Source organism: Pleurodeles waltl, chromosome 6, assembly GCF_031143425.1.
Source record: "Pleurodeles waltl isolate 20211129_DDA chromosome 6, aPleWal1.hap1.20221129, whole genome shotgun sequence".
Lineage (NCBI taxonomy): Eukaryota > Metazoa > Chordata > Amphibia > Caudata > Salamandridae > Pleurodeles > Pleurodeles waltl.
Window position 1 is genome coordinate 18705998 of NC_090445.1, and position 24831 is coordinate 18730828.

General features: G+C 49.2%; 1 protein-coding gene across 2 annotated transcripts in view; it reads left to right on the forward strand.

Moving 5' to 3' along the window:
- HMCN2 (hemicentin 2) overlaps positions 1-24831 on the forward strand; it is an 816728-nt gene that overhangs the window by 546454 nt on the left and 245443 nt on the right. Inside the window, exons 43-52 of one of the 2 annotated variants that reach the window (XM_069237054.1) lie at positions 1999-2121; positions 4171-4329; positions 5444-5725; positions 6079-6246; positions 6998-7111; positions 9636-9722; positions 13870-14061; positions 22069-22242; positions 23408-23521; positions 24606-24748. In XM_069237054.1, the coding sequence (XP_069093155.1) occupies positions 1999-2121; positions 4171-4329; positions 5444-5725; positions 6079-6246; positions 6998-7111; positions 9636-9722; positions 13870-14061; positions 22069-22242; positions 23408-23521; positions 24606-24748 (1556 nt within the window). The remainder of the gene's footprint in view (positions 1-1998; positions 2122-4170; positions 4330-5443; positions 5726-6078; positions 6247-6997; positions 7112-9635; positions 9723-13869; positions 14062-22068; positions 22243-23407; positions 23522-24605; positions 24749-24831) is intronic. The other variant, XM_069237056.1, reaches the window with a different exon arrangement.

The window sequence follows — 24831 nt, forward strand, 5'->3', positions numbered from 1 at the left end:
GTCTGTTTACGTCCTATCATTTGTGCACCTCTGAGGGTTCGTAAAACCAAGGGCCCATTACGAGTTTCTAGGATTTAGGTATGGAGACATCAGAGGGCTGGAATTTCAAACTCCAGGTGGTATCCCCATGCCTATATCTTGGGATTACAAGTTACTTTCCCCAGAATGGGGACTAACACACTGACCCAGCAATGCTGGCTTCTAAACTGCCCAAATTCACATACATTCACCACCAGCTTAAAGCTGGTGGTGAAAGTGCTTGTGGGCTGTGGTGGGGACATTGGGGGAGGGCAGAGCAGGTGAGGGAAAAGTGTTTGTTGCTTCCTTAATGCTGCTGTTAGATCTCAAGCATGGGTCAGGCCCAGCAACTGCCCCCAACCCCACGGCTCCAAATAAAGTTCAGGGTCTGGTGTCTCCAGACCTGGAATTATCGAGTCCAACGTTTGAGGACCTAGTAATTCCAGACCTGGTGAGACTGGGACAGATGGACTGTCACGGAAAATTACCCCAATTGCAAACCGCTCTGGGCCGCAGGTAATGAGGACCAGAAAGTCCTAGATTGTAAAGAAAAAACTGGACTCGATGAGCTGCTCACACCTGATAAATGATAACTTGATGCATTCATTTCCATTGCACGCTTAGGGGGTCATTCCGACCCCGGCGGGCGGCGGGCGCTGCCTGCCGGGCGGAGACCGCCAAAAGACCGTACCGCGGTCAAATGACCGCGGCGGTCATTCAGACGTTCCCGCTGGGCGGGCGGGCGACCGCCAAAAGGCCGCCCGCCCGCCCAGCGGGAAAGCCCCAGCAATGATGAAGCCGGCTCCGAATGGAGCCGGCGGCGTTGCTGGTGTGCGACGGGTGCAGTGGCACCCATCGTGATTTTCAGTGTCTGCTTTGCAGACACTGAAAATCTTAATGGGGCCCTGTTAGGGGGCCCACGACACCCGTTCCCACCAGCCTCTTCCTGGCGGTGTAAACCGCCAGGAACAGGCTGGCGGGAAGGGGATCGGAATCCCCATGGCAGCGCTGCTTGCAGCGCCGCCGTGGAGGATTCCCTGGGGCAGGGGAAAACCGTCGGGAAACCGTTGGTTACCCTTTTCTGACCGCGGCTTTACCGCCGAGGTCAGAATTGCCCCAGAAGCACCGCCAGCCTGTTGGCGGTGCTTCCTCTGTCCCCGGCCCTGGTGGTCCATGACCGCCAGGGTCGGAATGACCCCCTTAGTCTGTTAACTGGTCTCTGCTCCTATTTGTAACTCATACACACTGTTCTCGTGCGCAATGTATGGCCACCGCCGGCCTATCAGATGTACCCTCAATATACCCTCCTACCCATATGTACACTCCTCTCCCCACAAACCTCTTCTTCCTCCCCCTTCCAGCAGCTCAGTACAGCTCTGGTTTATTTACCTTCTTCTCTGATCTCCAGTTTTGCACATTGCGTGCACTTTACTGTTTTTCACGTTCGTCATTACCCTCCTGCTGTCCCACTTTATTACGATCAACTGGTCCACTAACTAAACATGAAGGGCCTGACTTGGATCTCGGCGGATGGGTTACTCTGTCACAAACATGACTTATATCCCGTCCACTGTATTAAGATCTCCATAGGATATAATAGAATCATAATATGACGGACGGCATATCCGTCACATTTGACGTCAAACTCTAAATCAGTCCCCAAATCTCTTTCAATTCTACATTAATTTGATTTCCCATCTTATCAAACATTTATCTAAACTTTTCACTCACAAAACTCTTATCTGATACCTTCTTTTGCCCCCTCACTTGTGACATCCTCTTTTAGACATGTATCTGGCCCCCTGTTATTTAACCCCACCTGACCTCTTGCACAGTGATCCCCAGTGTCTCCAGCCTGCGCTCTCTCATCGATGCGCACGCGTTCACTATGTCCATTTAACACCCACCGAAGGTGATATGTCAGAGAGTTATAGTCTGAATTTAGAACACCCAGCTTACATGCTTGTCTTTGTCTTCTAGTGCACCCCTCGTTTCCCGCTTCATCAGGGGTGACCCCCATCACCATCCTGGAGGGGCATTCTGTCAGCCTGACGTGTGACTGCAGTGGCCTTCCGGCCCCCACCCTGACGTGGAGCAAGGATGGTAACTGCACCTTTATGTTTAGTGTTGGGTGTTGGGGGGGGGTAAGGGTTGGGCCCGCAAGAGAGCTCTTTAGCTGGGGGGGGAGGTGAGGGGCAGGGCCCGCAGGAGCGCTCTTCAGCCTTGCCACAGTCCGCACTTAAATAAGAAGGTGTACAAACACTCTGGCGCATATTTACACGAGGCTTGCACCACCACATTTTTTTTAATGCTTCAACAGGGCAAGCCTCTCAACCATATCTATTAGGCCACACAAGGCCACTTTGTGTGGCTTTTCATGGTCTCAAAGATACGGAGTAGAACAAAGCAGAGCAAGTCGCTGCGTTGCCTTACTCTGAGCCAGGGAGGCGTTCCATGGGCGTTGCGGTGGGTTTTCTCACACAACACCCATGGATTGTGATGCTGCCCCAGATTTACAAGAGCCTGTAGACCTGGGCCAGCACCAGAATTCTCCTTGTTTTTCCTCTTTCCTGCAGCGCACATAGAAAGAGAAACATGCCTCTGAGGATTTTTTTGGGCAGGAAGGTGCACCTTCCTGTGCAAAAACAACCCTGCATGCAACACAGGCACCCTTGCACCTCGGCGAAAGGGTGCCTGTGTTGGCACTAGGCAGCCAATTGTGCACTAGTTCAGTGGGAAAGGACAGAAATGCACTGCATTTCGTAAATACGGCAGTTGTAATCCGCCAGGGCAGAAAGTGTGAGTGCAAGGGGGGCATCGCCATTGACACTAGGATACCCTCTTCTGTTGTGCTTGCTTGAGTTGTCTGTTCTCATCTTTGAAGTATTTGCATAAAATGCACATGTGCAAGGCTGCCAAGAAGCCTCATGTCAGGCCTCACACCTGTATCAGGTCTTGGCATTTCAACTGTATTGTGTGGCATCCTGGGGTTTGTAGTTCTTGGTTAACATTGTAGGAATCTGCCCAAAGATCCTAGCATTCAAGGTGATTTTGACAATAAACCAGGACTGGCTGAAGGTATGTGACATGAGCCCACCTGGCAGCTGTGATATGTTTTCATTCATTGGAAACTGTTGGGTATTTCTGTTTTTTGTTCTGTGAATGAAGAGAAAGACCTTGGTTCATAAATTGACTAAGTTAGGCCTGGGAGGACACAGGAATTGGACTAGATGTGTTCAGATTACTTACAAGCAGTGGCAGCTCCTCAGTTTGGGCAGAGGAGCCTTGCCCTCCCCCCCCGCCAGCAGCGGCAGCTGCAAAACCTTTTAAAGAATAAGATAATAAACCATGTTTATTATCCTCTCCTTATGAAAGAGGTGGAACCACGGGGTGACGAGCAGTGAGGGGGAGTGCTCAGCACACAATCTGTAGGCTCTCTCCAGCCCAGCAGGCTCCCAGCCAATCCTGACGCTGCTCTGAGTAGCGTCAGGATTGGCGCAGGAAAGGCTGGGAGCCTGTGCCTGCAGAGGCAGAGGAGCGTCAAGGAACAGAGGAGCGGCGGAGGAGTTAAGTGTTTTAAAAAAAAAAAACGTAATGTTTATTCCCTCCCGCCTCTCCCACGCCTCCCCGCCCCTTCCGCGGCCCGTGAGCTGCTACTGCTTAGAAGTGTACACTTTTTCAGAGTTTCCCTCTCATGTCCCAGTACATGCAGTGGGAGGAGGACATGTTTATTTAACAATACGGATTGTGTGCAGTTGTGCACTTTCTGGGACCACCTATGTCAAGAGGACGAGCCAAACTGGATATTCCAATGAGTCATAAGGAATTGTGAAATTATATCAAAGGGTGCCTGTATTCCAATAGGCCCCCTCTTTCTCCTTTACATAGGTACTGGAACAAAGGAACAGGGAATCAGATAAATTCAGACTACCAGGGTGCTTGATTTGAGACCTGAATGGAGGCTCAGTGACCTATAGTGGTTCATCCTGGTCCATTTGTCACAGCATTTTATAACTCTACAGCCCTTTAAAGGTTGATTTTACTCGTTGCCTGGTTTGCAAGGTCCTTGCGTTGATGTAGCTGCACTACAATGTAGATCGCTTGTCGCGTTTGTGATTGTGGATTGATTCCTTCTCTTTTCCTCCTGGGCAGGTGTGCCCCTTCAAGGCACTGGGAGGCACAGCTTTGCTGCAGCTGGAGGTAGAGTGCTGCAGCTCCAAGGCGCTCTGGCGTCTGATGAAGGGTCCTACATCTGCGAGTGTGCCAACGCTGTGGGCAGCAGCACCAAGGCGCAGCGCCTGGAGGTGCACGGTGAGTCCTGGTGTTCCCGCTCCTGCCAGATCTAGTGATGTGTTGTAGGGCATGTGGCTAGGGTTTCCATTGTGTTTACTTTTTCTTCTCATGTCAAATCCCTATTCAGTGTCTGGGATACCACTAATCAGAGAATTTAGGGCCTGGACAAAGTGGGCTGTGGCTCAGGGCCTCAGCCTTTTAGGGGACCCCCCTGATAGCAGAGTCCTTCCCTGATGTCCTTGAATACTTCTTAAACAGATTGTTTCCTTCTATTTAATTTTATTGTGGGTGATATGTTAGAGTCTGTCACAGACATTTTGCAGAGAAATGTTGTGTTTGTGTTACATGCAACATGCATAAAAAAGTTTCTTTTAGTTCAAAACAGGATATCACATATGAAAAATGGGAGGGGTCACGGATTATTTGCAGTAATATGAGTGAGCTGCTGTTGTGTTACAATATTGTTTAAAAAGTCACTATCCCTGAATATTAGATGTAAACACATTTTGAATTTGGACAGTGACCTCTGCACTCTCAGTGACCTGGACAAAGAAGGCAGGAAATAATTGAAGTTGGATCATAAAGTTAAAGCTGTGGCAAACAGGGGCCCCCAAAATACACATGAGTCAGGGCCCCCAAAATCCTGAAGATGCCCCTGCCTTAATGCTGCCAGTAGTCCCCGCTCCCCTCTTGCTTCTTTTTGCGCATTATTTTTTCTTTTCTGGTTTATGTAAATGAGAAGGCATTCCTCAGTCAGCCTCCCCGCTTCTCTGCGCTAGATGAACAGTCGGTCACTGAGGATAAGATTTATCCAGAGTTAGCTTTAAAGATAAAACGTACACATCCAGTATGAGCCACTAGTGAAGATATTGTTGGAGAATAATAAACACGTAAGTATCTCATGTTGCCCTGAGCCTTCTTGTAACAATGAATGAACCCATAGCTATATATTTCCATGAACTTCCTGACTTTGCCCTGCTGTTGTGGCAGAGGTTGAATGGTCCTGGGGGTTGAAGGGACCCATGGCGATGGTGCTGTGTCTCAGATCTGATTTGAGAAATCCAAGCTTAGCCTCTGTTCTATCACCACAATAATCATACCATCTCCTAATTTCTCCTTTTTGGCCCTGAAGCTGTGCCAAAAATATCAGGCAGTGCGGAGGCCATCACCAGGACTGCGGTGCGGAGAGGTGACCTGGTCAGCATGGAGTGTAAGGCCGTGGGGCGGCCAACACCGCTGGTGACTTGGCTCAAAGATGGTCAGTCTGTGGTCAGTGCACGAGCGATCACCGTGGACAACCAAGGGCAACAGCTGCGTATACATGGCATTCAGCCGTCACACGGTGGGCGCTACTCCTGCCTCGCGGTGAATGTTGTGGGACAAGCAGAACGGAAGTTTGAGGTCATCGTACATGGTGAGGATTTCGTCAATATCATCAGAGGGGGGGGCAGAGGCGTGAAGGAGCATGAGGTGTGATAATGGAGCTCCCATCGTGGTGTTTTAGGCCAGAATTGAGTGAGGCCCCATGAAAGTGCATGAGGTCAATGGCAAGAAATGAGTGATATTCCATTGAAGTGAATGAGTGCAGTGAGATGGGAGTGAGAGTCCTGTGAAATAGAAGAGGCCGACACATATTTTTTTTCTTATACACCTTTTTACAGTGACTGGGCCTTATGTGGTGGTCTTCTTGACTCTGTTGGGATGTCTTCCTCACATAGGAAACCTCACATCTGAGGTGTGCATTTGACCATCTCCTTTTTCTCGTAGTTCCACCTGAGCTCTCTAGGACCGTGGCACCAGTGGTGAATATGTCCGCACCGCTCCACGGTGCTCTGACCTTCGCTTGTGAAGCTTCAGGGAGTCCACCCCCAATTGTCAGCTGGTTCTACGAAGGGGTTCCTCTTGCCTCTGGGAATCGTGTGCGCCTCCTCTCAGGTGAGTGGATACTGCGTCTCACAAAGGAAGAGCTGTTGGCTGATGTCAAGCCTGAGAAGTTGTGCCAAACTCTTTTTTACTGCTCCCATTCATTCATCCATCCATCCAGGATTGCAAGTGCCAGAAGGCAAACTGGTATGAATGTTTGTTAACAGGCATTAAATATGAAACAAAAGAGAACACTGCAGGGCACAACGTTTAGCTGAAGGTGTGGTACACCGGAAACGAGGTGGAATCAGGCAGCATGCAGCGCTAGAGTTTATGTCAGATTTAGGTTTCTGTTGTCTGTCACTGCTAGAAACTAGTGAAACCCAAGAGGATGTCTAGTAAAACACAGCAAAAAGGGCCATCCACAGACAAAGAGGCCCCTCCCCTCCTCAGCGCCTTGAGACCCTCACGTGTGAGTAGTGCGCTTTACAAATTCCTGATTGATTGATTGATTGAGTGAAGGAGGTTGAGAGGAACTTAGGCAGGAGGGAATGATGGACTGGCATGCCGGGTACGGAATGGATTGTCTACTCTACTGTGGTAGCTTGGTTGGAGCTCTGGGATTGGACCTATAGAAACATTGGGATATTTCCTCACAGGCCTGTATAGGGCTTGCATAGAAACCTGCACTGGCCTTAGAGGAAATCTCCTAAATTGGTGCAGCATCAATGATGTGTGTTATGATTGTCTGTTGCCGCTGATGGCGCCTGCAAATCACTGAAGCGACCTGATGCCTCTTCGACAATGTTTCTCACACCCCTAGGAGGCCACGTCCTGCAGCTGACGCACCTCCAAGTCCAGGACCGTGGCTCATACTCTTGTCTGGTGACCAACTCTGCGGGTGAGACGGGGAGGAACTTTACTGTGGACATCCTAGGTAAGAGCAGCCATTGGTGTGGGTTCCGGTTGCCTACTTACAAACACTATCTGTCTAAACCTTTATTGCATTTGAATTTCTGTACCCTTGGACTTCTGTGGACCCCCACTTTATCATTACTGGACCCCCGGGACCCCACTGAATCATTATTGGATTCCGGGAACTCCCCACTGAATCATTAGTGGAATCTAGGAGCCCCCTACTGAATCATTACTGGAACCCGGGGACCTCGGCTTAAACATTGTTGATGATTTGAACCACAGAACAGTAGCCAAAAAATACAGAAACAAGCATTCATCAAACACATACACAAATGATAACACATGTTATTTAATTTGCAGACAAATAAATAAGGTTAAAAATCTAATTTTAATAGGAAGGTTAGAGCAAAATTTTATTGAAGCCACACATCGTCCATACTACTATATTCTGTTGGACGCACCTGCACAGGTCCCACGACTCAATCTGAGGATACTAATTACATTTTTAGCCTCCAATTTCAAATTCCTTGACATTTATGGTATGTTTTAAAAATTTCTGTTGTACATTTAGGGGGTCATTATGAGTCTGGCGGTCACTAGACCGCCAGCTTCACGGATGGCGGTCGGACCACCGCCAATGCAGCAGTCCGAGCACCAAATTACAACCCTGCCGGTCGGGCTGCTAGGGAACCGCCAGCTCCGCCAGGATAGGAGATCTCAGCGGTCTGGAGGTGGTGGTGGTCGTCGTAATCCACTAGGGCAGCGCTACAAGCACTGCTGCCGTGGGGATTACGACCTCGTTCTCTCCTAGCTTTTCCAAGGTGGTAGCACGGGTGCAAGGGGCCCCAAGGGAGCCCATGCACTTAGCATGGACAGTGCAGGGGCCCCCTTGCCCAGCACCATCGTAGTGTTCACTGTCTGCTTTGCAGACATTGAACATTGCAAGGGTGCTGGTGCACCCTGCATCCTACAGCATTACCACCGGCTCGATTACGAGCCAGAGACAATTCTGTAGCCTGTTTCCCACTAGGCCAGTGGATGGAAACTTCCACCCACTAACCTAGCTGGAAACTCCAATTAAGTCTGGTGGGGTCGTCGCCACATAGGCGGCGGCCACCCTGTCAGGATTTTGGCAGACTGAGTTTTCCATCCGCCACACTCAAAATCAGCCCCTTCCTCACTTTAATTGATATACACTTGATTAATCTGTTAATATTAGTTAATTTTCTGAGCAGCCACGGACCCAGTGAGGAGGCTTCGTGGACCCCTAGGGGACACCCCGGACCATAAGTTGGGAACCACGGGTCTAGTCCGTAAAGCTGTCACCAGGCTGGCACCATAGACCGTGGGTAGGGTGGGTGTCAGGCTACACGCGGTGAGTCTACACTCCAGTCACAAGTGTCTTGGAAGAAGTGTTAAACTGGCCTGTCAGTTACAACCCAAGAAACCCTGGCAGCTCCCCAGCCCACCCTACAAGTGCAAAACAGACAAACAATAACTTGTTTTTATCTCTTAATAACTGTATTTTACCAGCTCTAAGCACCTTGAATAACATGTTACTATTACAAAATGTATAATGTAAACATGCTCAATATACTGACTTCAGAAAGATGAAAGGCTGAGGTAGACTTGACAGTATATACATTTGTGATCTGCAGATGACACAGATGTCAGTGATGTCTGTTTAATTTCCTGAGTCATACTGCCTTCTAAATGCAATAACTGTGCGCCAGATCTATAGTAACTGAGAACTTGCCATAGAATTAGAAACTTGTAGTCACCTAACATTCGTGTGAGGGCGATTTAAAAATACCTTTCTGAATTTTCCATAACTAAATATTAGCTAGTAGGTAAAAAAAATTGTAACACCTAAAAGTGTGTTGCGTTTGACAGGCATTTTGTAGCAAGTTGCTCTGTGGCTGTGAATTAATTCTGCCTGAAAGTTGCCTTTCCAAGGTCGGTGTTTGAACAAAGATGCTTTGAACAGATGCTTTGAACAGATGCTCTGAACAGAGATGATGTGAACAGAGATGCTTTGAACAGAGATGCTTTGAACAGATGCTTTGAACAGAGATGCTTTGAACAGATGCTTTGAACAGAGATGCTGTGAACAGATGCTTTGAACAGAGATGCTGCTTCATGGACCATTATCCTGCTGTCTTCCTCCCTGACGTCAGAGGCTGGTGCAGCATCTCCTCCACCCCCAGTTTCAGCATCCTAGCTCAGTCCTGGCCTGGAGATGCTTCACGGGGAGGGACGGAAGTTACACGAGCTGTGGGGGGGGGCAGATGGTAAACTGTGATCTGCTTCAGGAAACAACGCTAATGCCTTCTTGCTGCAGGAACAGAACATCATCCCAACACGTCCCTTCTCTGGAGACGGTACCCCCAGAGGAAAGTTTGCTCTTCCCACTTCCCTCTCATGCATGTCTGCGGGGACCTCTGTTTCTGCAGGCAGACCTGCCTGGTGCATGTGTTTAATTTGGTGGGGGCTCCTGCTGAGTGAGCGTCTCCTTCTAATGCTCGGTTTTCACTTGTTTTTAGTTCCTCCTGAAATCGAGAAGGAACACGAGGAAGAAGTCCAGAGGATGCACGAGGGTCAGTCTGTGCGCTGGACGTGTGCAGCCACAGGTGAGATGACAGTGTCACTGTAGTCCTAAGGCTGTAAAGTGCAGGGGAGTGGCTGTCCTAAGAGTGGGGAGTGAGTGGCTGTCCTATGACTGTAGAGTGCAGGGGAGTGGCTGTCCTAAGGCTGTGGAGTGCAGGGGAGTGGCTGTCCTAAGACTGGGGGAGTGGCTGTCCAATGACTGGGGGAGTGGCTGTCCTAAGACTGTAGTGTGCTGGGGAGTGGCTGTCCTAAGACTGGGGGAGTGGGTGTCCTAAGACTGTAGTGTGCTGGGGAGTGTCTGTCCTAAGACTGGGGAAGTGGTTGTCCTAAGACTGGGGGAGTGGCTGTCCTATGACTGTGGGATTGGCTGTCCTAAGACTGTAGTGTACTGGGGGGTGGTTGTCTTAAGACTGGGGGAATGGCTGTGCTACAACTGTAGTGTGCAGTGGAGTGGCTGTCCTAAGACTGTAGTGTGCTGTGGAGTGGCTGTCCTAAGTCTAGTATGCTGGGGGAGTGGCTGTCCTAAGACTGTAGTGTTCTGGGGGAGTGGCTGTCCTAAGACTGTAGTGTGCTGTGGAGTGGCTGTCCTAAGTCTGTAGTATGCTGGGGGAGTGGCTGTCCTAAGACTGTAGTGTTCTGGGGGAGTGGCTGTCCTATGAGTGTAGTATACTGGGGAGTGGCTGTCCTATAAGTGTAGTGTGCTGGGGAGTGGCTGTCCTAAGACTGTAGCATGCTGGGTACTGGCTGTTCTAAGACTGAAGTTTGCTAGAGAGTGTCTATTGTAAGACTTTAGCGTGCTGGGAGAATGGCTGTCTTAAGACTGTAGTGTGCTGGGAGAGCAGCTGTCTTAAGACTGGGGGAATGGCTGTCCTACAACTGTAGTGTGCTGGGGGGGAGTGACTGGCCTAAGAGTGTAGTGTGTATGGGAGTGGCTGTGCTAATGCTGTAGTGTGCTGGTGGAGTGGCTGCCCTAATGATGTAGTGTGTTTATCGAGTGGTTGTCCTAAGAATGTAGTGTGGTCAAGAGTGGCTGTTCTAAGACTGTAGTGTGCTGGGGAGTGGCTGTCCTAATACTGTAGTGTGCTGGTGAAGTGGCTTTCCTAAGACTGTAGTATGTTGGTGGATGAGCTTTCCTAAGACAATAGTGTGCTGGGGAATGGCTGTCCTAAGACTATAGTGTGCTAAGGGAGTGGCTGTCCTATGACTGTAGTGTGCTAGGAGGTGACTGTCCTAAGACTTTAGTGTCCCGGGGCAGCGGCTGTCCTGGGACTGTAGAATGCTGGGGAGTGGCTGTCCTAAGACTGCGGTGTGCTGGGGAGTGGCTATCCTAAGACTGCAGTGTGCTGGGGAGTGGCTGTCGTAAGGCTGCAGTGTGCTGGGGGAGTGGCTGTCCTAACACTGCAGTGTGCTGGGGGAGTGGCTGTCCTAAGACTGGGGGAATGGCTGTCCCACGACTGTAGTGTGCAGTGGAGTGGCTGTCCTACGCCTGTAGTGTGCAGTGGAGTGGCTGTCCTACGACTGTAGTGTGCAGTGGAGTGTCTGTCCTAAGACTGCAGTGTGCTGAGAGTGTCTGTCCTAAGACTGCAGTGTGCTGGGGAATGGCTGTCCTAAGACTATAGTGTGCTAAGGGAGTGGCTGTCCTATGACTGTAGTGTGCTAGGAGGTGACTGTCCTAAGACTTTAGTGTCCTGGGGCAGCGACTGTCCTGGGACTGTAGAATGCTGGGGAGTGGCTGTCCTAACACTGTAGTGTGCTGGAGAATGGCTGTCCTAAGACTGTAGTGTGCTAAGGGAGTGGCTGTCCTATGACTGTAGTGAGCTAGGAGGTGACTGTCCTAAGACTTTAGTGTCCTGGGGGAGTGGCTGTCCTGGGACTGTAGAATGCTGGGGAGTGGCTGTCCTAACACTGCAGTGTGCTGGGGGAGTGGCTGTCCTAAGACTGTAGTGTGCTGGGGGAGTGGCTGTCCTAACACTGTAGTGTGCTGGGGGAGTGGCTGTCCTAACACTGTAGTGTGCTGGGGGAGTGGCTGTCCTAAGACTGTAGTGTGCTAGGTTGTGGCTCTCCTGAGACGGTGGTGTACTGGTGGAGTAGCTGTCCTAAGACTGTAGTGTGTTAAGTAGTGGCTGTAGTGTGCTGGGAGAGTGGCTTTCCTAAGAATGCAGGGTACTGGGGGAGTGGCTGTCCTAAGACTGCAATGTGCTAGGGAGTGGCTGTTCTAACATTGTAGAATTCTGGGGAGTGGCTGTCCTAAGACTGTACTGTGTTGTGGAGTGGCTGCAGTGTGCTGGGGGAGTGGCTAGCCTTATGCTGCAGTGTGCTGGGGGAGTGGCTGTCCTAAGACTGCAGTGTGCTGGGGAGTGGCAGTCCTAAGACTGTAGTGTGCTGAGTGTGGCAGTCCTAAGACTGCAGTGTGCTGAGAGTGGCTGTCCTAAGACTGTAGTGTGCTGGGGAGTGGCTGTCCTAAGACTGCAGTGTGCTGGGGAGTGGCAGTCCTAAGACTGTAGTGTGCTGAGAGTGGCTGTCCTAAGACTGTAGTGTGCTGAGAGTGGCTCTCCTTTGACTGTCATGTGAGGGGAGTGGCTGGGCTAAGACTGTAGTGTGCTTGGGAGCGGCAGTCCTAAGGCTTTAGTATGCTGGGGGAGTTACAGCGTAGTGTGCTAGGAAGTGGCTGTCCTAAAGCTGTAGTGTCCTGGGGGAGTGGCTGTCCTAAGACTGCAGTGTGCTGAGAGTGGCAGTCCTAAGACTGTAGTGTGTAGGGGGAGTGGCAGTCCAAAGACTGTAGTGTCCTGGGGAAGCAGTGTGCTGAGAGTGGCAGTCCTAAGACCGCAGTGTGCTGGTGAGTGGCTGTCCTAAGACTGCAGTGTGCTGAGAGTGGCAGTCCTAAGACCACAGTGTGCTGGTGAGTGGCTGTCCTAAGACTGCAGTGTGCTGAGAGTGGCTGTCCTAAGACTGCAGTGTACTGAGAGTGGCTGTCCTAAGACCGCAGTGTGCTGGGGAGTGGCAGTCCTAAGACCGCAGTGTGCTGGTGAGTGGCTGTCCTAAGACTGCAGTGTGCTGAGAGTGGCTCTCCTAAGACTGCAGTGTGCTGAGAGTGGCTGTCCTAAGACCGCAGTGTGCTGGGGAGTGGCTGTTCTAAGACTGTAGTGTGCTGGGGAATGGCAGTCCTAAGACTGTAATGTCCTGGGGAAGTGGCAGTCCTAAGACTGCAGTGTACTGAGAGTGGCAGTCCTAAGACTGTAGTGTCCTGGGGGAGCAGTGTGCTGAGAGTGTCTGTCCTAAGACTGCAGTGTGCTGAGAGTGGCAGTCCTAAGACTGCAGTGTGCTGAGAGTGTCAGTCCTAAGACTGCAGTGTGCTGAGAGTGACAGTCCTAAGACAGCAGTGTGCTGAGAGTGGCAGTCCTAAGACTGTAGTGTCCTGGGGGAGCAGTGTGCTGAGAGTGTCTGTCCTAAGACTGCAGTGTGCTGAGAGTGGCAGTCCTAAGACAGCAGTGTGCTGAGAGTGGCAGTCCTAAGACTGCAGTGTGCTGAGAGTGGCAGTCCTAAGACAGCAGTGTGCTGAGAGTGGCAGTCCTAAGACTGCACTGTGCTGAGTGTGGCAGTCCTAAGACTGCAGTGTGCTGAGAGTGGCAGTCCAAAGTGCTGAGTGTGGCAGTCCTAAGACTGCAGTGTGCTGAGTGTGGCAGTCCTAAGACTGCAGTGTGCTGAGAGTGGCAGTCCAAAGTGCTGAGTGTGGCAGTCCTAAGACTGCAGTGTGCTGAGAGTGGCAGTCCAAAGTGCTGAGTGTGGCAGTCCTAAGACTGCAGTGTGCTGAGAGTGGCAGTCCTAAGACTGTAGTGTGCTGGGGGAGTGGCAGTTCTAAGACCGCAGTGTGCTGGGGAGTGGCAGTCCTAAGACCACAGTGTGCTGGTGAGTGGCTGTCCTAAGACTGCAGTGTGCTGAGAGTGGCTGTCCTAAGACCGCAGTGTGCTGGGGAGTGGCAGTCCTAAGACTGTAGTGTCCTGGGGGAGTGGCAGTCCTAAAACTGCAGTGTGCTGGGGGAGTGGCAGTCCTAAGACTGTAGTGTCCTGGGGGAGTGGCAGTCCTGAGACCGCAGTGTGCAGGGGAGAGGTAGTCCTAAGACTGTAATATTCTGCGGACAGCCAATGAGATGCTCTTCTCTACGTTGGACAGGTAATCCCAAGCCGAAGGTCACCTGGCTGAGAGATGGTCAGCCCCTGGCGGGTGGAGATGGCTACCAGGTGTCCACTGATGGGTCAGTCTTGCAGATGTACATGGTCACAGCGTCCAGCTCCGGCCACTATTCCTGCGTGGTCTCCAACCCCCTGGCAGAGAGGAGGAGGGATTTCATGCTGACTGTGCTTGGTAAGTGAAGTTGGGGTGGAGGGGGCAGCGAGGAGGCTGAGGGCTTTGAGACCAGTGAGGAGTGAAGACTATGGTGAGTGAGAGGATGAGGGCGAGGGAGGGGAGATAAAGTAAATGCGAGAGGGAAGTAACAGTTTTGAGGTGGGTAGGGTGATTACAGGGCCTTAGGGCAGTGTAGCTGGTGCAGGTGCACTGGGTGCTGACCTGGGTTGGGGGAGCGCTGACCTCAGGGTTTGGGGTGGGGGCTCCATGTTTGGCAATGATTTACTATTTAAAAGCACCTGCTGCAGAGTTCCTTGTGTCTCCACCTTTCAGGCAGCGATATAGATGTCAAGACGACTCTTGTGATTAATGTACCTGAGAGAGAGAGAGATCAGAGTTTTTGCAGCATGAATCTTTTCTGGATTCACATGCTGTGCATTATTCTGCCATCTAGTGGTTGGGTCTGGAATTCTCCAGTATTTTGTAGTCCTTCTTTTGTTTTTGTATGTGTTTTTGTTCACCATGTCCTTCCTCTCTTTCTTGTTTTTTGTTGGTGGGCGTCGAAGGTACTTCCACCATTTGATGTCCTTTGTGACATCGTGTTTCCTCCGGAAGCTCCCACCTTTGTTCGCAATCTTCAGATTCTTTTTTTCCGCCGTTGGTTCTGGAAGCCTGCTGAAGGAGCACCAGCTAAGAGAAAAAGTTTGTGACGCAGAAGCTCAGAAAACAACCAAAGTCATCACTGGATTCATCTACACTGCCGACACAGTCACCGGAGAAAGAAACGTTTTTCAAAAGTCAGGAAAAGTCAGAGAATGCCCCTTCGGGGGGGCGGGGGTGCTCCCAGAAGGGCCTAGATGGAGAAGACACCATTTCAGTTCTGTAAGAACTGCCATCACAAGTTTGAGCATTAGGATCCTCACCCAGTCTGTAACCTCTGCCTCCCGGTTGATCATAGGAGTGAAGACTGGAACGCATGCTCAGCATTTGCACAAAAGACGCTAAGGGTAAGGGAGAGACAGAGGAAAGCTCACCACAACAGGCAGAACCAGCAGGCAATGCCATCTTTGAGAGATCTAGGCCTCTCGAGCAAAGAGGAGGACACTGTCTCCAAAAAAGGTGGGGCAAAGACATCAGACACGGAGGTGAAATTCATCTAGGTTGCACAGCCGCCGAAGAAGAAGAAGAAAGAGGAGGTAAGAGAAACCTCAAACCTTAAAAAATATGTGGAGTCGAGAAAATCTGACCTCAAACATCGAAGGGAGCTGCTGCGTTGAAACACTTGCCGCAGGCAGACATACCCCAAGAGCAGGTGTCCCACAGATCCCTCGAAACGGAATCAAGTGGAGAGAAGACTCCAGAAAATCCCAAAGCATCAAAGGACAGATGGGATAAAGACGCAGTGGCATTGTAAAGAACTGGTTCAAAAACGGACCACCGAACCTTGATGACGTCAAAAGAAGCCTCCAGAGATAAACGGAAGACTCCCTCTCTCGACCCTGACGAACGGGTCACCTGAATAGAGAAGAAGCAGAAAAGACTGGGGCCAGAAGTGCCCGCGCTCGACGACAGCCTCAAGGCCTTCAGAATACCATCAAAGGCTTTGGTGCGCGAAAGGAGGTCGACGATTTTGATTCCCCATTAACTCCTGACCCTCAAGGTGAGGAGGAAGAATACTTCAAGCTTTCATGGCTCGGTGAAGGAAAGTACCATCTTTCTTGGCATGTTACCCCCATTTTTACCTGTATGTCCGTATGTTTTTGCCTGTCTCACTGGGACCCTGCTGGTCAGGACCCCAGTGCTCATAGTTTACGGCCTAATGTGTGTGTCTGTGTAGTGCTTAACTGTCTCACTGAGGCTCTGCTAATCAGAACCTCAGTACTTATGCTCTCTCTGCTTCTAAATTTGTCACTATAGGCTAGTGACTCCATTTACCAATTCCAATTGGCACACTGGACCCCCCTTATAAGTTCCTAGTATATGGTACCTAAGTGCCCAGGGCATTGGGGTTTCAGGAGATCCTTATGGGCTGCAACATTTCTTTTGCCACCCATAGGGAGCTCAGACAAACCCTTCTTCAGGACTGCCACTGCAGCCGCATGAAATAGTGCACACACTATTTCACAGCCATTTTCACTGCACTTCAGTTACTTATAAGTCACCTATATGTCTAACCTTCATTTACTGAAGGCTAGGTGCAAAGTTACTAAGTGTGAGGGCACCCTTGCACTAACATTTTCAGGGGCAATTCCCCAGACTTCGTGAATGCGGGGATACCATTACACGCGTGCACTACATATAGGTCAATACCTATATGTAGCTTCACAATGGTAACTCTGAATATGGTCATGTAAGGTGTCTAAGGTCATGGAATTATCCCCCCATTCCAAATCTGGTATTGGGGGGCCAATCCCATGCATCCTGGGGGCTCCACCATGGACCCCCAGTACTGCCAAACCAGCTCTCTGAGGCTTGCACTGCGGCTACAGCTGCTGCCACCTCACAGACAGGGCTCTGCCCCCCTGGGGTCTGAGCAGTTCAGTCCCAGGAAGGCAGAACAAAGCATTTCCTTTGGGAGCAGGGTGTTACACCCTCTCCCTTTGGAAATAGGTGTTACAGGCTTGGGATGGGTAGCCTCCCAGAGCCTCTGGAAATGCTTTTGTGCCCTCCTTGCATAAGTCAGTCTACATTGGTTCAGGGGCCCCCAGTCCCTGCTCTGGTGTGAAACTGGACAAAGGAAAGGGGAGTGACCACTCCCCGGTCCATCACCACCCCAGAGGTGGTGCCCAGAGCTCCTCTAGTGTGTCCCAGACTTCAACCATCTTGTTTTCCAAGGAGTGGGGACACTCTAGAGGCCTCTGAGTGGCCAGTGCCAGCAGGTGACGTCAGAGACCCGTCCTGATAGGTGCATATGTGGTTAGGTAGCCAATCCCCTCATAGGGCTATTTAGGGTCTCTCCTGTTGGTTTCTCTTCAGATTTTGCTTGCAAGTTTCCATCAGGAATCCTCTGCAACTACTACTTCATCCTCTGACTTCGGATCAACCGCAGCCTGCTCCAGGAACCGCTGTAACAGCAACAAAGTATCCAGAAGGGATACTTTTCCTCTGCAACTTCAGCTCCAGCCAGCAACTACAACAGTTTCCATGGTGTGCATGCTCTGGGGACTCCCTGTCTTCACCCTGCACCAGAAGGACCGAAGAAATCTCCCATGGAGTGATGGAGTCACTTCCCTGCTCCAGCAGCCACCTTCTAAAACGACGACCAGTTCTCTTGGACTCCTCTCCTGGCGACGAGTGTGCTCCTTGGAACACAGGTGGTGCACCTTTTCGACACAGACTGTCCTAAGGTCCAGCTGTCCAAATTTTGCGGAGGTAAGAGCTTGCCTTCCCGGTTTGCGGCAGTACCCCTGTGCACCGCGTCATCTCTACCTCCTGAGGCCTCTGTGCACTATTTGCAAGAATCCTTCGTGCTTAGTGTGGCCCAGGTCTTTAGTACTCCATCCTGCGACGCTCAACTCGCTGAGTTGTTCTCCTGCGGCGTGGGACCTTCTTTTGTTGTGCTGCACAACTGCATTTTGCATCTTCTTTGTCCCCGTGTCCTGGGACTCCCGTGGGTGCTGCCTGGTCATCTGTGGGCTCTCTCCAGTGTTGAGTGCCTCCTCCTCAGTCCGAGGTGAGGCCCGCAGCTCCCTCCTGGGTCCAGGGGGCGCCATTTTGACGCAAACTGCGACCTCGCCAGAACCAAGGCTTGTTGGATGACTCCAGCGACGCAAACTGCTTGCATCCAACTTCACAACGTGGGACATCTCCTGCATCATTTAGGAACCCGCAGCCATCTTCTCTGGTGCTCTTCTGCAGACTTCTTCCAACCGAAGAATCCTCTTTTGACCATCTTCTAGGTTGGCAGGGGCTCCTGTCCTTCCTGGAGTCTTCTGAGACTTCTGGACTTGGTCTCCTCTCTTCACAGGTCTTCAGGTCCAGGAATCCACCATTTGTTGCTTGCAGTCTTGCTTGGTTCTTGCAATAACTCTAATCACGACTTGTAGTGTGTCCTAAGGAAACTTGCAGTACTTTACTCCTACTTTCCTGGGTTCTGGGGTGGGGTATTTTACTTACCTTTGTGGTATTCTTACTCTCCCAGTGATTCTCTACACACTTGTCTAGGGGGAATTTGTGATTCACATTCCACTTTCTTAGTATATGTTTTTTGTTGCCCCTAGACCTATTTTCTCCTATTGCATTCTATAGCATTTCCGATTGTTTGCACTATCCTGTGTCTAATTACTTACCTTATTTTGGTGTCTAGTGTATATATTGTGTATAATACTTACCTCCAGAAGGAGTATTACCTCTAAGATATTTTTGGGCTTGTGTCACCCAAATAAACTACCTTTATTTTGGTAACACTGAGTATTGTCTTTACTTGTGCATAAGTACTGTGTAACTATAGTGGTATTGCAGGAGCTTTGCATGTCTCCTAGTTCAGCCTAAGCTGCTCGACTACCTCTATCAGCCTAAGCTGCTAGAACACTACTACATTTCACTAATAAGGGATAACTGGACCTGGTATAAGGTGTAAGTACCCAAGGTACCCACTACAAACCAGGCCAGCCTCCTACACTCAGAAGCTGAATACGAAGACCAATGGCAGGATTTAGGACCCAACTCCCCAGAAGAAGGGGTTGTTGCTTACCCATCGAGGCCTAGACCACCAGATGATATAGGTATGTACAACTAAGTCATCAAACTCGGAGTCCAGTTAGAGGACGAAAAGCCACAATCTTGCTTCCTCCTTGAAACACTAATCCCAGCACAAGCAAGAAACCATTTCTTACCAATGCTTCCTAGTGTGCTGGATCAAGGAAGAGAGGCCTTCCAGGAGCCTGCCTCTTGCAGGGGGTAGCCCCAAAAGTGGAGAAGAAATATAAAAAATGCACAAAAGATCCAGCTTACATTAAGGGCTCAGTACCAGCAGACTTAATGATTGCCTCAACGCCAAGGAAAAGAGCAAACGTACCTACAACAGTGGGCTCGCCCTCGGAAAAGGAAAAGGAAAAGATGGAACTCATGGGGACAAAGGTGAAACATAGTGTGGCTAGCCAATGGCGGATTGCCAACTCCAGTGCATTATTGAACCGACATGCTCATCAGCATTGGAAAGATATTGGGGAATTTATGAAACACCTCCCAGATCAGTATACAAAAACAGAGCATCACACTTGGTGGAAAGTGGCAAAAACACTGCAAATACATATCTGAAATTGGCTCTGTCTAGAGGCAATTTCGACTTGCCATAAAGTAGCGCAGAGGGTTAATATCCCTGCTGCAAAGAATGCATACCGTGCAGATCACAGATCTGTATTTTATGTGAATAGCTCAGTGGGTTACGGCTTTTGTCACAGAGATCCTTTTGTTACCGCAATTCATAGATACAACCCTAATATAGAACAGTGACTGCTATGAGCTGTCATCAAAGAGCTGCAGCAAACTGCATAAAATAGGCTAGGAGGTTATAGTTTTTAACCCAAGTCTTTCATTATCTATTCCTGATGTCACAATAAAGGGTTTGTTCGGGTAGATATACATTCTTATTAGTAATGCCAGCCTTTATCAGTGCTTTAAAACAAGTGAAGTGTAGACGAGAGACGGGTTATGGAGAGATGAGGTACACTTTTGGCAGGTGGCAGTGAGGGAATCCAAGGAGGAGGTTATCGGTGGGGGGGCTAAAAAAAATGATTGTCACACCGGGCGCCACCAGTGCTAAATCCAGCCCTGCGTGACTAGATTGGTGGTGGCAAGAGGTAACAGAGGGTGATGTAATTGGGCCAATAACATCGGGGCTGCATGAAGGGGTGAGTGTAGTGAGTTTTATGAAATCAATGAGGTGCAGAAAGGCAATACATTAGACAGTACATGCAAGCGGTGAGGCATGAAAAGGCTGTACAGTGAGTAGCAATCACATGGTAATGGAAGGCGGGAAGGATGAAGAGGTTACTGAACGCAGTGAGGTGGGTGGACTCCATTAGGTTTGATGCTCTATAGGTCTTGTCTAATTAGGTGCAAGTGGAGGTTACATGAATAGTTACCTCGGCCTGTTTGGTCCAAGCCTGAGCTTTCCTGCAGTTTCATTGTCCTGTTTGGTCCAAGCCACAGCTTTCATGCACAGTTTCCTTGTCCTGTTTGGTCCAAGCCTGAGCTTTCATGAACAGTTTCTTTGTCCTGTTTGGTCCAAGCCACAGCTTTCATGAACAGTTTCTTTGTCCTGTTTGGTCCAAGCCTGAGCTTTCATGAACAGTTTCTTTGTCCTGTTTGGTCCAAGCCTGAGCTTTCCTGCAGTTTCATTGTCCTGTTTGGTCCAAACCTGAGCATTCATGAACAGTTTCCTTGTCCTGTTTGGTCCAAGCCTGAGCTTTCATGAACAGTTTCTTTGTCCTGTTTGGTCCAAGCCTGACCTTTTCTGCAGTTTCCTTGTCCTGTTTGGTCCAAGCCTGAGCTTTCATGAAAAGTTTATTTGTCCTGTTTGGTCCAAGCCTGAGCTTTCCTGCAGTTTCTTTGTCCTGTTTGGTCCAAGCCTGAGCTTTCCTGCAGTTTCCTTGTCCTGTTTGGTCCAAGCCTGAGCTTTCATGAACAGTTTCTTTGTCCTGTTTGGTCCAAGCCTGAGCTTTCCTGCAGTTTCCTTGTCCTGTTTGGTCCAAGCCTGAGCTTTCACGAACAGTTTCTTTGGCCTGTTGGGTCCAAGCCTGAGCTTTTCTGCAGTTTCCTTGTTCTGTTTGATCCTAGCCTGAGATTTCATGAATAGTTTCCTTGTCCTGTCTGGTCCAAGTCTGAGCTTTCATGAACAGTTTCTTTGTCCTGTTTGGTCCAAGCCTGAGCTTTTCTGCAGTTTCCTTGTTCTGTTTGGTCCAAGCCTGAGCTTTCATGAACAGTTCCCTTGTCCTGTTTGGTCCAAGCTTGAGCTTTCCTGTAGTTTCCTTGTCCTGTTTGGTCCAATCCATAGCTTTTATGACCAGGCTCCTTGTTTTGTTTGATCAAAGCCTGAACTGTCCTGCAGTTTCCATGTTCTCTTTGGTTCAAGCCAGAGCTTTCATGCAGTTTCTTTGCCCAGTTTGGGACACGCCTGAGGTTGCATGAACAGTTTCCTTGTCCAGTTTGGTACAAGCCTGAGCTTTTATGAACAGTTTCCTTGTCCAGTTTGGTACAAGCCTGAGCTTTCATGAACAGTTTCCTTGTCCAATTTGGTTCAAGCCTGAGATTTTATGATCAATTTCCTTGTCCAGTTTGGTGGACACTGGAGCTTTCATGCACAGTTACCTTTTCCAGTTGGTGCAAGCCTGATCTTTCATGCACAGTTTCCTTGTACGGTTGGTGAAAGCCTGATCTTTCATGCAGTTTCCTTGTACGGTTGGTGCAAGCCTGAGCTTTCATGCACAGTTTCTTTGTCCAGTTGGTGCAAGCCTGATCTTTCATGCACAGTTTCCTTGTACGGTTGGTGCAAGACTGAGCTTTCATGCACAGTTTCCTTGTCCAGTTGGTTCAAGCCTGAGCTTTCATGCACAGTTTCCTTGTCCAGTTTGGTGGACGCTGGAGCTTGTATGCCCCATTGGTAGTGTGTGACTGTAGGTTTGTCTATGCAGGATGTGTTGGTGTTGTCCATGAGGTTTTGAAAGGTTCTTCAACCTCACTGTTGCAACTCAGTTTTGCACAAATGTTTGCTTGAGTCACAACACGCAGTATGGACAATAGAGTAGGGAACTTTAGGTGGAATACACCCAAGTGGTTCTGTTCTTGAGTATGTTGTAGTGGTGTTTTGGACTTGGCAATGGTTGGACAGCTACAAAGCAAGAAGAAAAATGCCAGAGGTTTACGATAGATGCTGTGTATATGACACCACTACCCATGGCTCTCTTGCCTTGTGTTCGACCACTAAGGATTAGAATGTCTTTGGGTGTGCTGACCAGGGAACTGTCTACACCCATCTATGCTCCTAACCCTCTGCTGGTCTTGTTGCTCTGTTTCTTTCTGCAGTGAGCCCCCTTATTCCTGGAGCTGCTGAGGACGATGCCATCGAAGATGTCATCGTGATCGTCAATAACCCAATACTGCTGGTCTGTGAGGCGCTGGGGTTCCCCGTCCCCACTATCACATGGCTCAAAGATGGAGTTCCCTTCCAGCCCTCAAGGAACACCCAGTTGCTCCCTGGTGAGTCTCCTTCAAATGCTGCATGTTGCCGTGGCAGAGCCTGAGGTTAGGGCACACATTATGACATGTTTTCTACATATGGAGCCCCTGGGACATGACTAGGTATACAGGCGGGCGACTACCCTTGAAGCCTTGGAGGCTCCATGAAGCACTGAGTTACCGTTAAAAAAAATGCCCTTATGGAGTGAAGGCACAATAAAACCTGTAAGTGACGGATTGCGAATCTATCCGCATGCCTTTATGTCCTGATGAAAGACAGTCTGACCCCTATGGGCAGCAACGAGGATTGGACTGAAACATGTCGAAAGGGAATCAGGGATGTGAGAGGACATTAATCCTCAGAACACATCTATCACTGTTTTTCATCTTGTCATAGGGGTACCAGGATTAAAATACATCACATTGGTGGGTGCTCTTAAGACAATTTTAATTCACATTTTGCACTGGTTTTATAAATCCTGCTCCGCTGTAATCAGGCATTGAAACACACCCCTGAGTCATAAGGCATCAGGGGTGGGACTCCCTATGATGAAGCATGCCAGGTTGTGTGGTTTGGTACTTGCTCTGTTTGTTTGTGGTTATAATTCATTGGGAAAGTGAGCAAGCTCGTTTCACACTCTCTGTTGTGTTGTATGGTTTCTACAACTGCATGCACACTCTATAGAAACCTTCTGAGCCCTGGGTCAGTCCACTCACTTCCGGCGCACCCTGGACTCGGTTGCTATGGCCCAGCTGACTAAAGCATCTGCCCAGTGTCTGATTCAATGAAATGGTCTTAAAAGTCTCAGGACCCAATGACAGGCTGTACATCCAAAGTTGTGCCTGTGATTAGTTCTGGCATGACACCCCTCGACAGAGGACCACAGGGGGACTGGGTGGGCTGTAAATGATCATGGCAGGGGGGTGGGAAGGTGTTTTACTGCCACACATTAAAGCAGGTGTTTTCCATTATTGCTTTCTGCTGCATAACATGGAGTTTGGCTGGAACTTGTCTAACAATTGGAGTGTCGCATCCCTGGTACAGAATTTGTGGGTGTCACTGAAGACGGATTGTGGCATAAAAGGCTGAGGTTTTGTGACAAAGGATAACATTTCATGAGACAACATTGCCTGGATTGGGGCTGCCCGTTCACACTGACAAGCTCTCTGTTTCTGTCCTGAGCAGAAGGCCGTGCCCTGCAGATCCTTAATGCGCAGGAAGAGGATGCCGGGAGCTACAGTTGCGTGGTCACGAACGAGGTTGGAGAGGCTGTCAAAGTTTACCACGTGAAAGTATTCAGTACGTAGAAAAAAATTCGTTGTTTTGCATTTCAATGGCCCTTTCCTAAATAGATTTGGTGCTGTTATGGGTGTGTGCAACGAAGGTCGGCGTTGATGTTCTACCTTAATTTACTGTCAATAAAGACCAGCGACATCTTAAGGATTTCAGGGGCCCTGGGCCAAACGTATTTCGGGGACCCCTGTTCAGAACATCTTTGAATTTAAGATCCAGTTTTAGTTTTTTTATGCCATCTTTGCCCAGGCTACTGACACTGAACAGACACACTGGTCCAAATTCTAACTTTGTTTCCATCTAATATTCAGGGATAGTGATGTATGTTTTCGATATTGCAATGTAGCAGCAGCTCTCTAACATTATTGCAAATAATTTTTGTAATCCACTGCCATTTCTCATATGTGAGGTCCTCTTTTGATCTAAAATGAACTTTTTTTATGGATGCTGCATGGTATTGAAAAACATAAACACAACTTTTCAAAATGTCTGTAAAAGACTCCCACATATCACCCATTTAAAAAATAAGTGAAAGAAAAATGATCAGGGCAGGACTGTGTGGAGAACAGAGCTGATCTATCAAGTGTCCCCCTGAAAGGCTGGGGCCATGGGCCAGAGCCCACTTTGCCCAGGCCTTAAATCGTCTCTGCTAAGAATGGCATGCCTCCATTAGAACTTACAGCTGCAACACCATTAGCTCCATCTGGTAAGATTGTTTTTCTAAAAATATTTGCCTAAAATGTTTTTTGTAAAGTATCTTTTATACTTTTCCATCCATGCTTTTTGTTTGACCTTAACAACTTTTAATAAGTTATAACATCCTCATCACACATTGTATCTTTTTTGTACTATATCTGGATTTAAATACATGATTACTCTCGCCTCTGGGCGCTTAGCCAACAGTCTTGCCGATACGTAGCACATTGATGTCATTCGGACCTCTTAGGGTTCAGGAAAGATGGTTGAGTCCCTTCAGTTGGACAGCAGTAATGATCCGGAAGGATGGTCGCGTCTCTTGAGTTGGACATCCTGATGACTGGAAGGATGGTCGGGTATGTTCTGTTTCACGTCCATGTCCTTATCTCCCCAGTCCCTCCGCAGATCCAGACAGACACTGCCGATGGTAACCTTGTGGTGAAGGAAGTGAAGACGAAAATCAACAGTAGCCTCTCTCTGCACTGTGAGTCACGGGCAGTGCCAGCACCAACGCTTACCTGGTACAAAGATGGACAGGTTAGCCCAAAGCTGCTTTCGATACCAAACATCTATATTCCTAAAATATACTATCTTCGGTGTTGGTCATGTTGTCTTTCTGT